At 39.4% G+C, this 12,653-nt stretch overlaps 2 protein-coding genes across 2 annotated transcripts; both read left to right on the forward strand.

The window, feature by feature from the left end:
• Positions 1–1,004: 1,004 nt before the first annotated feature.
• RB195_002896 (uncharacterized protein) lies at positions 1,005–8,912 on the forward strand (the record flags this gene model as incomplete). The annotated part of the gene is made up of 13 exons (XM_013444891.2): positions 1,005–1,063; positions 2,132–2,213; positions 2,285–2,383; positions 2,480–2,576; positions 4,606–4,748; positions 4,810–4,952; positions 5,008–5,086; positions 5,270–5,388; positions 5,710–5,814; positions 7,343–7,464; positions 7,564–7,671; positions 7,722–7,904; positions 8,788–8,912. The coding sequence occupies 13 exons, from the start codon at positions 1,005–1,007 to the stop codon at positions 8,910–8,912; spliced, it is 1,464 nt and encodes a 487-aa protein (XP_013300345.2).
• Positions 8,913–10,791: 1,879 nt separating this feature from the next.
• On the forward strand, positions 10,792–12,350 carry RB195_002897 (uncharacterized protein; the record flags this gene model as incomplete). Its single annotated transcript, XM_013444890.2, has 5 exons — positions 10,792–10,845; positions 10,960–11,065; positions 11,631–11,707; positions 12,011–12,097; positions 12,282–12,350. The coding sequence occupies 5 exons, from the start codon at positions 10,792–10,794 to the stop codon at positions 12,348–12,350; spliced, it is 393 nt and encodes a 130-aa protein (XP_013300344.2).
• Positions 12,351–12,653: the final 303 nt, after the last annotated feature.

Genomic DNA, 12,653 nt, shown 5'->3' on the forward strand with positions numbered 1-12,653 from the left:
GGACCATGTTTTGAGCTTTCACGAAATTGCATTCTTGTCACGACCGTAAACATTTATCAGGGAAGTCAGAGGAAGATGAAGTGAAATGTGCGCGTAGTGCCAGCTTGTCATGAATGTTGTAAATGACAGTTGCATTTGTTACGCCGGTCAAGCTTTGTTTTTGGGGCAATGTTTGTAGAATATGCTTGTTGTCACGGCACTCGCATTCCCATTTCATGTGGGAGTGTATTTAGGTCGCCGCTGCACTTTCCGACTTTGTCAGAAAAATTTTTCCGTACCCCAAAGTGCATGGTCTAATTTTAATTTCATTTTTGATTTCAAGGTTAGTTCAGGAGCGCAGAAAAAGTAAATGGGAGTTGTACATTGTGCGCGCAAATTTTATCCAGTGTCTCTGACTGTTGTAATGACAAATCATGATGCTTCTATCAAACCTCTTGCGTTTTACTTCGTCTAACCGCCTTTTATTCATACCATGTGATAGAAACGGTCACTACGACTACATTTTTCAATATGTGATCAATAGTATATGTGTTTGCCATAAAAGCTTTCGCTTCGTTCATCTCATCTCTTTCTCCCCAGTAACCTCAATTTCCCACGATCTTCGAGTAGAGAATTCACTTAATGCATAATCTTTCGCCCAACCTGACTTTTAATTCGCTAATTTCCTGCTGATGTCGTACTCGTACAGGACTTATAGGTTACCAAGTACTTCTGAACGTTGATCGTTTAGCAATCGAAATGGTGATACGGATATTGTGCTTGCACAAAGCATATTTTGCTTTTTTTATGTGTGTTTGTGCAGTGCTGTAATAAATAATGGTAGAAATCTGTACACTTGCGCCAAGAAGCAGGCCTAAGCTATTTCGCTGTCTGCTCATATTTTATGAATTCGTTGTTCATGTCATTTTAATAGTGTGGCCAGTTCTTATTTTCAGCGTAGTGTTGGTTTTTTTCTTTCTGGAGGATTATGAGAATCACACGTTTCCATGTTACGGCAGTACTGAATGGGTAAAGGCGTCGAGTTAAAGTGCTCAATCTGCTCGAAGGCTTTTGCCTGCAAAAGGTAGTTTCCGTGCTTTCTTAATGTGACGTTAAAAAGGACAAAGGCAGGATGGAGAATTTTTACTATTAACAAAGTTATCCTCACAATACTTCTAGGCGTTGATCAGAAGGAACTTTCTCCGGTAATCTTTCTTCGCATCATCATGTTTGAGCAGTCGGTGCTGTGTTGTTATTGTGTCTGGTGACCGTGTTTGAGACGGGATAATATGACGCTCTCGCAGTGAAACGAGCGCCTTTACTCCTGATAGCCGATTAAAACAGAGGAATTGGGACATTGGTCAGCGTATGTCAGGGAGATAGTGTACCAAGCGCCCGTGTTAGTGGTACACGTTACGTTGCCATGGTTGAATTTGTGTGTGGCAGCTAGTGCCCACACGTCAGATTTGTCCTGACGCTACAGTATGTTCCTGCACAGAGTGGGCGTAAACGAGTGTTAGTGAGGCAGTGGTTTGGAAGTTGTTAGGATAACGACGAATAACGCTGGAAAGCAGCTGAATGCTAACGATTGTCATTTCGTACCTGATGAAAATAAAACGCTAGTGTGGGGCAGTCAGTTCTAGTCAATGGGCGGATGTAGCGCAGTGGATATGAGGTGCGGCTGTGACTGCGCGATCGGTGGTTCGAACCCTCTTAGCGCCAACCAAGTCTTTCACCCTTTCATCGATAAATTGGAACCAAACTTGTTTGAGAAAACGAAAGCACTGACCTGATACGTTGGCTAGCTCCTAAAGTTATCGTAGGGCTTCACAGGCATTTATAAACCTCAAACAATTCTTAATAGCAGTAGAATACGTAGGCGCGTTCCGTAGGGATTAATCAATGCCCTGCACTTCATAGTTTAACCAGTCTATAAGTTCAATAACTCCATGTTATTGTTGGAGCCAATTTTTCCCACTTAGTTACGCTTCCTATATCCATCGAGCGCATACAAAACTGCAAATTAGCTATTCTCTTAATATTAAAGCCAGTTTTGTTGAAGCTTTACATTTTTTCGCTTCATCAGACAGGAAGTTGAACTGCATTTTCGTCGATGCGGCCCAAATCAGTTTTATGATGGTAAGGATTTCAGATATGTGGTCAAGCATATGGCGAGAGTGCACAGCAAGAACAAGGAAGACAGGAAACCGTTGGAATGCGCGATTTGCGGCAAGGTGAGGCGAGGTAGGCGCTATGCGACTGTGACATATTCTACCATTACTATCGATTGATGTGTTATTTGTAGGATTTCCCGCGCTTGTCGCACCTTCAGCGTCATCAATTGATCCATATCAAGGAGAGAGAATGGGGTTGCCCGTTTTGTGAACGGAGTTTTGTGCAGAAGGTAAAATTTAGTCACCGTTGTGGAACTGGTGTTAGTGTACAAGAGCCACGATTTTCAGTCAATCATATCAACCATCTTGTTATTTATTTAATTTAGCCCCATTTGGTTAGGCATATTGGTCGTTGTCATGCGTCAGAAGAGAGAACTGGTCTGGAAGAGAGGATTACCGCTAATAAGTGGAGGGCGGATGACAGTAAGTCCTCACTGCAGCAATTACCTTTCACATGGTTATCTCTAAGTCTTGCATGACAGTTTTTACTATCTCCGTTTTCCTGAGTTGTCATGTAAATATAGAGAAAGAGAGTTCTTTTCGGGCATATTATTCCACCCGTCACACTGCATTCCACCTATCGGTAGCTCCATCTAGTGCGGGAATTGTGCGCATCCTTTATTGCATTGAAGGCATTAAGAATCATATGATTAAATGACGGCAAAACCGCGAAGAACGTGAGCTGTCATCAATGAAACTGATTTGTTTTTCTTAACATCTCCTTTATGCTTACCCATACATCGAATTACCCGTTTTTGCTCTACCATGCTTGTTTCATGTTTATTCTTCTTCACATTTCGCTTTGACCCTCTCCAAGCCTTGTTTGTTCATTGTAAAATAAGAGGTAGTAGTCTCTGTCAGTTTTTACACACTCAATATTATTATTATTATTAAAGGATAAAAAAGGATAAAGTGTCTGGCGTTGATCAGTTCGCTGGGGATGCGCCCAACGTTCACTTCAATTCAGAATCGTTTGAGGTTTACGAACGTGTATCTGGCCTATACAATGACTTGCGGTGGCTAGACGATGTGTCAAGTCAGTGTTTTTATCCTCCCAGACAAGTGTGGCACCAATTCATCACCCCGGAAGGATGAAAGGTTTGGTGAGCGCTAGGGCGGATTCGAACTCCGATCGATCGTGCAGGAAACAGAACCTCTAACCGCTACACTACACCCGCCTCATTATTATTATTATTATTATTATTATTATTATTATTATTATTATTATTATTATTATTATTATTATTATTATTATTATTATTATTATTATTATTATTATTATTATTATTATTACTATTATTATTATTACTATTATTATTACTATTATTATTATTATTATTATTGTTATTATTGTTATTATTATAGTACTATTCAGTATTACTTTTTCAAAAATATCTCTTTACTATGTGATTTTAGTTATTTTAAGTGAATTTCGTTACATAATAGTTACTAACAACTTCAGCTAATTACTGGCTTTGTACAAATTTGACTCGTACAAAGAGTTGTGGGGAACTCGTAAGCCAATTTTTCTGATTTCTGTAGGAGGAGAGCGACATGTTTTAAACGCCATCAGCATGGCCATCTCAGGAGTGTTCTCTTTTATTTAAAAAAATGTAAAACCGAAATCCTGTTTGGACTTTGCCACGGTATTATTGTTTCTTTTTTAGGTGTACCTTTGGTATATGATTGAATAAAAATAAATGTGTAGAAAGTAATACATAGTAAAATGGTTTGTTTTAATTTTCGGCCCTCCAGATGGGTCTATCGACATCTTATTGTTGAAGTGTCTATTCAAATTAAGATTGTCTATCAATCGCTAATATATTCGCTTCATTTTCGGCCACTTCACACATTTTTTTATTAGCCTGTCTGTGAATCCCTGTTGTAAATTATTTGCGCTTTCTATTTTTCCTTTATAATTTGTTTAAGGTTTGTGGTAACCGACAATTACCCAGACTGTTGATTATCATATCCTTATATATTTTAATCAATATTTATTATGTTCCATCTTATTATCCAATTATCTCATCTTATTGTACTCTTCTTTTTTGTCGTTTTTTATTTTTTTTTTACCAGCTGGCTGCTGTGTCAATTAAACAGTGAATCAGTCGATGAAGCAGTCATTTCGGCTTCTTTTTCTAAATATGACCTCATATGTATTCTAGCCATAACTGTTTAGTGTTGGATACAGTAATCTAGTCCCAGTATCGATTAGTCGTTGTAGGTTTTTCTAGTGCTAAACGAATATGCTCTGTTTACCTTCAAACGAATCCACTCTAATAACATCTCTGTATGTTACGTGTGCATCGTGATGCGCTGACGTTTGGTGTTTTTGAAAATGGCACGCGAAAAGCTATAAAATAACTTTATTCACACTGCTGGCAATCAATAGCAGGATATTACATTTGTTTCATTGCATTAGATTGTTTTTCTTGTCAGAGCAACATTTCAGTACCTGTACTTCTGAGTGCGTCGAACACCGTCGCCAAACCTCCTTCGACTCCTCAACTGATCTCCGATCTCATTCCTAGTTTTCTTTGCATCCAATGTGGAGCGATATTCTCGACAAGAACAGATCTCGATCGACATTCTAAGGTGGCAGGGTTTCCGCTGCTTTCGTTCACATCAATACTCTAAAGATATTCGTCTTATGCAGAACACTCATCGCCCATTGAAGTGTAACCATTGTGGAGAGATTTTCAAAGGATATGCGAAGCTGAAGTCACACGAAATGCAGGAAAGAGATCAAGCTTACGCTTGTTCATGTGGAGCGTCGTTTGCTCGTGCGGCAGAATTGCGGTGGGTTTGGTTATTGTTGCTGTCAGTAGACGAAACAATATTGGTTTGCCTACAGGGTCCACACGGATTCGTGTCGCAAACGCGGATCGTTTCTTTGCGTGGAATGCGAAGAGGTATTCACACAACGTGTGCAGGTACGCGTTTCAGGTTTTCATGTTCATTCATACTGATCTGACCCCTGAATGTTACATAGTTGACATATCGTTATAGACTGAGGTGTATATACAAATAGTATATACAAATATATGCAGCATATACAAATACTTTCGTTATATATTTGATTGTCTTATTAGCATACAGATAGCTGCACTTTTTAGCTCGATCGACACTGGAACAGGACCCATTTCGTTAAATCACAGTGTTCTGACTGTGGATGGACTGCAACGACACCGCTTCGCCTTGCTGAACATGCACTTAAAGAGCATACCATGAAAATGTGAGTTTTCTGCGCACTTTCCTTGTTTTGTTTTTTTTTGGCATCGCTGAAGTAATAGCTTGGGTTTTCATTATCTTTTTTGACTTATCCCGGTTATATACCACTGATTGTTCGTTATGTCAATTATATCTTGCCGAAGAAGAAACGGTAGCAATTAAAATGCTAGTTTGAGACCAGGAATTCTACCTTTGATTGCTTATTCTGTCTAAATGTCGCAATCATACCCTCAGAGGCGAAACTAGATTTTCACTTCACTTTGATTTTATTTTACATTTCTTCTCTCTATTCCGTTAAGCTTTGTTCTCTCTATTTTGTTTTCAGTTGTGGTTATTGTGGTGCTGCACAACCATCAGTCGATCATGTAGCAACAGAACATTGGAAACGACTCAACAGATCTGTGGCTTTGCGCAAAACTGATGGAAAAAAGTAGGGTTTTTTGAGCCGAAAGAATTCATGCCGTAGATTATGACTGCATGGAAATTTATTGAAGTTTCCTGAACTTTGATAAGATTCGTGGAGAGTTCAATTTATATTATTCATTCATTGATTCACTGATTCATCACATCATAGTGTTCAATAATGTTTATATAAAATATTACACCAATTCCCTTTTCTCCTCACAGAAAAGAGAAAGAGATTCGAGGAGACGTTTTCGCTGTCTTTATTGCACATAAAAAGATGCTTGCAGTGGGAAAGGCATAATTTCAGTTTTGGAATTTCAGCCGTGTAGAGAAATATAGATGTGTAAAGAAGAGGCATTTCTCGAAGTAGCATAAAAATCCAGATTGTTTCGTTCGGTGTGAAGGTTTTTAATTACAATTACAAAACGCCTGAAGCTTATTGCACACTTTCAACTAGACTATGCGCGCGTTCGCAACAAATACAACGTCATGTGATAACACAATGTTGTTTGCCAGCTTTAATTGTTGTTATCATGGGGTATGAATGCAAAGGGTTGGAAATATGGCGTTGAACCTACTTTAAGTTCCACTACAACTAGTAGATTCTTGAGTCTTTTTTTTTTGGTCCTTCACTTTAATTTGAAAGAACCGGTTAATCAACCAATATGACTGAAATTAGCTTGTTTGAAGAGATTTATCTGCTTGTGTGAACTGTTATTTTTCATATGATTGGATTATATCACTTTTTTTGTAGTTGCTCGCATCATCTTCCAGTCAGTCCTAAGTTTCAAATTTAGGTCCTCCATTGCGAAAAACTTATAGTTAACTGTTTTGCTTCTTCTAATTGATACGACTGGGCGAAAATAGCTGCCTCTTACTGCGCTTAGGGTTAGGTCATTACTTTTAAGCTTATTTCCTGCGCAATTTCTCTTTCTTCCTTTCTTTCCATGGAAAACTTTATCGTTAGCAATTAAGAGTAAACAGAAACCAAACCACATACTAGTCTGAGGATGTAGTCAGTGCTAAATGTGTTCATCTTGATTAGTACAACGCGCCTTCGATTTGGGCAGAGGAAAAAAGGAGAGTGTCAAGCAGCGAAGATGTGCATGTTAAGGCGGACGCATCACGTTTAAGTTATGCACACTTTCGGCATCGGCCGTATATAGTCGGATCAAAGCAACCTGGTACTCGGTGCAGTTGCGTAAGCGGCTGCGTGCGGTGAGGGTAGCGGTTAGGATCGAGGTGGGACCATTGCGAACTGCAGCGATGAGTGATGCTACAAAGGTTCCCCTGGATCTAAACCACTGCGGTCACCGCTCCGCTTCGAGCACAGCCGCATACGCAACTGCACTACGCTTCATGTGGTTTGACCTGATTATATACTTCGTTATTGTTTGAGATGTTGTTCGAGTATGTATTGGAATGTCCCTCTCACCTCAAGATCTTCATGTGTGATTAAAACTGAGCTTTTTTGGGACATACATCGGATAAATAATACTTTATTTTTTTCTTGACTTATGTTATTAAATTAAATAACTAATTGCCTAATTTAGGATGAGAACTCTTACAAATAAATTAACAGTCGATCGAAATATTGCTTCATCTTGTGAGGAAAAGGAAGATGTTCACAGTGACGAAGGGTCACTTCTGGATGTTTCGAAGGAAGACAAAGATTGTGAGTAAAGGTTTCGCTATTTTTCAATTTTAATACATGGTTGAGGTAGTTGCGTTTAAAGCCATTCCAAACGTTTGAACTTTTTTCGTTCGATTTTAGCACCATCAAATACAAAATGTAGTAACTCATCCGCTGCATCGACATCTGGTTCGGATTCAGATTTCGAATCTACACACACTCGAAATGAAATACAGAATATGAATCACGGTGCGTTGCTATTTTTAATTTCGCCACACTATGCGAACACGTGTTTTCAGAAGAGAACCATTTGGTCCTCCCAGAGTCGTCAAATTCAGCTGAAATAGTGGCACCACAAATTCGTGAAAAGTGCTATTTGAATGTAGTTGTCTCTGTTCCGGATGACGTTGTAGACGAGTTTCACTTCGGGAACCGTTTGCCTCCAGAAATTCTCCGTTTATTTCCTGAGTTCGCTAGTGCACGTAAGTTATTTGAATTCCTAGTCGCACAAGAGGAATAAGCGGTATCAGATCTTTCTGACTGAAACGGAAGCTGAGCTCGCCCAATCTGCATCCTGAACTCTCTATTTTCCGTGAAGTTTGCACACTTTGCCAATTTCGTGATACACTGCCCTTAATGATTGAACCTGCTGTCGGCTCTTGAATTTATACGGCAGCATGAAAATTTGGCGGTAAGGAAGTTTGAGATGCAGTGCAGTGCATGATGCAGTTTTGGGTGATTTCGAATTTTTTTTGGCGGTAAGGAAGTTTGAGATGCAGTGCAGTGCATGATGCAGTTTTGGGTGATTTCGAATTTTTTTCTGAAAACCACTCACCAATTCAATTTATATGTTGAGCGGATGCCATGTTCGTTCTCAGCATGTGAAATAACCACCGCGGTAGTTTCAGACTGCTCGAAAATTAAAAAAGAAACGCTTCTTCCAACTACCGTTGTACAGAAAATTCATGTGCTATTTTTTTATGAGCTGATCGATGTTTTTGGCGGATTTTACTAGTTTTCTATGAGATTTTTCAACATACACTTTCCCTTTAACTGAACAACAATCTTGTGTTCTGAGTTCCTTCGCCAACTAGTGGCAAACACCCGTGTGGTAAGTATGGTTTTGCGGGAGGTGAGGTCGGGGAGATAAGGGCGAAGGTTCCCTTTCTGGCATGTTTCAACTGTGAATTCCAGTTTGCTATGGAAATGCTGAGCACATGGTTATCGATTAGAAAGCTAGACATTTAGGAGGAAATGTTGCTACTAGAGTATTGTTTATCTCATTTTTTTAAGGAATTATTTTCAATCATATAATAGAGAATCTCACATATATAGATATGTATCTACATATGTAGTTTTTTGCAGGACTATGTCTTGTGGAACCATTCGTCGGGGAAAGTCGCTTTCTATCTTTGCACATCCCTGTGATGCGTCCACCGGAGAGCAACACAGAGGCAGCGAGGCTACTCTCGGTGCCGATCTACGTCTGAGAGTGGATGTTGTTTTGTCAGTTTTTCGCCAATAATTGCTTCATTTCAATATCCTCTCAATCAATTTGTGGCTATATCTCTCAATCAATTTGTAGCAATATTTACCTCAATTGCTTTAATTTTATGGGTTATTGATGTTTTCCTGGGTTGTAGTAGACAATACAATTGAAGGAGCGCAAACTGACGTATTATGGTAACATTTCCGGTCCACGTAATTGCTTTGGGATTTAAAAAAATATTCTTCTAGCTCCGTTGAACGTCGGGTGAATCTGCGTGAGACACTCTTTGTACACTAAATTGGTGAATGTAAAGCATAATGTAAATCGCTGATTGGAGTGGTGCTCCTGGTTTGATAAAGTTTGGAGAAGAAGGTAACGGTGGCCATAGGCATCGAGCTTTGTCCGAACATCGTGCAGTCGTCGCCAGCGAGCACGATCCAACGACATCGGTGCTTACAACTCACCTGTTAGGTCATAGCAGAGAGCGAAGGTGGCGTCCATTAGGGGAAAAGAGTCCATAACGGTTTTGTTGCGGGCGCGTTACGACTCTTTGGGCAAACATAGGTACCCTCTCTAGGATCTTCTGAATTGGGAAATACCCGTCGTGCATGTGCTCTCTCCGCTCTTTCTCAGTACATTTACTAAGTATTCCTGCATAGAACTTGACAAGACTAACTCATTGCAGTATTTCCTGGCCCAGGTTAGCTGCGTAACATGTCAAGTCTAAACTATAGATAATAGAATTCATTGAAACTGGAGATAAAAGCAAACAGCTTCAAAAATTAGTCAGTCGCGACTGAACAACTTCAATGACAGAGCAATTCAGTACCGTTTTTGACGTGGTCAGGTCAAAACGCCCTGAAACTCGGTTTCGCAAGCAGCGCGGCCAGTGTAGCAGTTGGAATCGAGCGGGGACCTTTGTTAACGTTTGTCCACTTATCGCTGCGGTTCCAATGAAGGTAATGATTGTCTTGCTCCGATTTCAACCGCTACAGAGCTGCACTGGGCCTCAGGTCGTTTTGACCTGACTATTATCAGCGACAGCTTTCCTACCTACCGTGCGTTCTCCGCATGGGGGACAGAAAAGCAGTTGTTTGTCGCTGGTTCTTGGATCTTCTACTGACAGAGAGTTGTCATTAAGCTTTATAAGTGCAATCTTTCTTTCAAAATATCTGTCCCATGCATAAGATAGCACAATGTCTAGTTTTTATTTTGTAGAATCATGCTTCTATTATGACACATGACACTGCGGCTATTCGCAACTCACTCTTCTTTAATGTCTTTTTTTTTTTGTACGGATCTTTCTCGGTGAAACAAGATCTCAGTGGCAGTCCGAGAGAGGGACAGAGGTATGGGTAGAACAGAATGATTCGACGAATGTTCGCACTACATTCGTTTATGGTTTTTTCTTTCTGTACAAACTGTTTTTCGTTGAAGTGGCAGTTAATCTTCTGATTTATTCTTAGAGGAATCTACATAGAATCTGTTTCCGTTTTTCGTAGTTGCTCTCTTTTCTTTCTTGGTTCTCTATGAATCGAAAAAGTTGCATGACTGCCACTGTTGGTGTTGTCAGATTCTCTTTGATGTTCTTTTTCCTTCCGTTTTCAGAAGTGTTTCCAGTTTAGACTCTTTCGTCGGGAAAATTTATCGATAATGGGTGAAGTTATTCTTTTTTGAAGGCTTAGTTTCCTTTTTTTGTTAACTTGGAAGTTGTTATTTTTATTATTGTTTGTTTATTTGGGTAAAAATTGTCATATTGGTGTACTCTTGTTGCTTTGATGGTTGAAACCATTGAACCTTTTTGACGTGGTTCTTACTTAAAGACTGACACTACTTTGAATCTTTCTAAATAGTTTTTTTTTTTCAAGTGTTCTTGCAGAATGCAGTTCACAGCCAAACTTCTGGGTGGGAAAGACGAACTCGCTACATTTGAAGTAGGCTTTGCTTTGTTAACTAATTTTTCAGTAGTAACGTTTGTTCCTGCAGGTTATTCTCACAGGCCACATACGCGTTCATAAAACTCGAACCATTTATACTTGCCATTTAAGCTTCTGCCTGAAGTCCAAGTTCGCCATTTGAAACGCAAAATTGCAGACGAACTGCTGTTGCCATGCGGTTCATTCAAAGTTCTGAACGCAGGAAAACCACTTCATGGTGAGAGTCCTAGACTTTTTCCTTGTTCTTTAGGATCTGTGGGAAATAATTCTGGAGAAGATATGTAGTCTGAGATGAGATTGTGGAGAGAAGCTTAGGAAGACCGGTTTTCGAGGGATGACTTGACAATGCTTAAATGGCCGTTTGTCTCATGAAGTATAGGATTGGAATTTGTAAGGGATGCGATTGTGGCCTTTGTGTTCTTTCTTAGTATGAAATGCTGCCTAGAAGTTTGCTGCTTCTGAAGGTAGTTGTTGATCGCAGGTGAATTTCAACAAATGACCACAACTCTGGTGTACTAGCTTCTATTTCAAAAGCACAAGCTAACTCCTGAAATTTTACTCCCAAAGTCCACCGCCGTACCAAGTAGCTGTCAGAAAGTTTGCGTAGCCGTGTTGCAGGAAATTATCGTTGCTTGGGGGAAACATGCGAAAGAGAACTATTCATCTTTTTCAAATGAATTTTTTTTGAAGTATCTCTTAGTATGCGTGAACTTGATAGCAATTTCCTATTGCTCTTATTTTGGATAAGAAAGATGGTTGTTTTCGAAATGATTTTATTCTAGACGATGACTTGCATCTAGTTGCAGCTGGTTTGAAAGATGGCGCGAAGTTGACAGTTGTACTGAATACTGGAGATTCGGTAAGTATGAGCTGGCTGATGTTTTCAATAGATTTTTTTTAGAACTTAGCCAAGATTGGTATTGATCTTCTTTATTAGGCAACAACTAACGTTTCGGCGTTATCTGCGATGTTTACTTGTGCTTGTAATTATCGAAGAATATAAGCGGAATTCTTTTCGTTGGAAACATATCAAGCGCAAAAAAACTTACACTGTAATCACTTTTGGATTTCTACCGCTTTCTGTAAAAGGAGACTAAAACGTTACAAATTCGAGTTAGATAAACGCTAAAATTGCCTTTGGATTTATTTTCTTATGTTCCAGTCGGATTTGAATCCCAAAGAGCAATCACACTTGAAGACGATTCTCGGCGAATCGGCAACTCATCTCAATATGCTCCGTCTTCAAAGGGTACGTGTTTTTTCAGCATCGAAGGCTTAGATGCATTGAAACTGTTGTTTTTGTTTGTCTCATTCAAATTGATATTTTGTGCAACTACATAGACAAGAATATTTGTGACGTTTCTTCATAGATGTTATCTATGACCTCAACTTTGACGGCAATTAAAATGCTGGGAAATTTTGCTTATTTCCAGAGTATCCAGAACTACGTAGATTTTATGTCGTTGGATGACATTGAGCGTTTCGCGAGGAAAAAGAACTAAAGAGAAGAACCGGTGCCTTTTTTTCAACTGTGTGATTAATTTTTCTTCTGTTCTTTCTGCAATGTTTTCTCTTCTGTGGTGATATTAGTGTTCTCTTTATAGCAGGAATTTCTCCAGGATATATTCTCTCAGTGTTGTTGTTTTGTTTTCAGTTATCATTTCCTATACAGTCAGTCTACTGCACTTGATCAATTTCGACAAACTTTCATGATAAGATCAGCATTATCGTATATACTTACGGCAGTTGCGTATGTTGCGGTAGTTTCTAAGTTATTTCGCCGTCATTCCGTCTGGCAACTTCAT

The sequence above is a fragment of the Necator americanus genome, chromosome IV (genome assembly GCF_031761385.1).
Source record: "Necator americanus strain Aroian chromosome IV, whole genome shotgun sequence".
In the NCBI taxonomy this organism is placed as follows: Eukaryota; Metazoa; Nematoda; class Chromadorea; order Rhabditida; family Ancylostomatidae; genus Necator; species Necator americanus.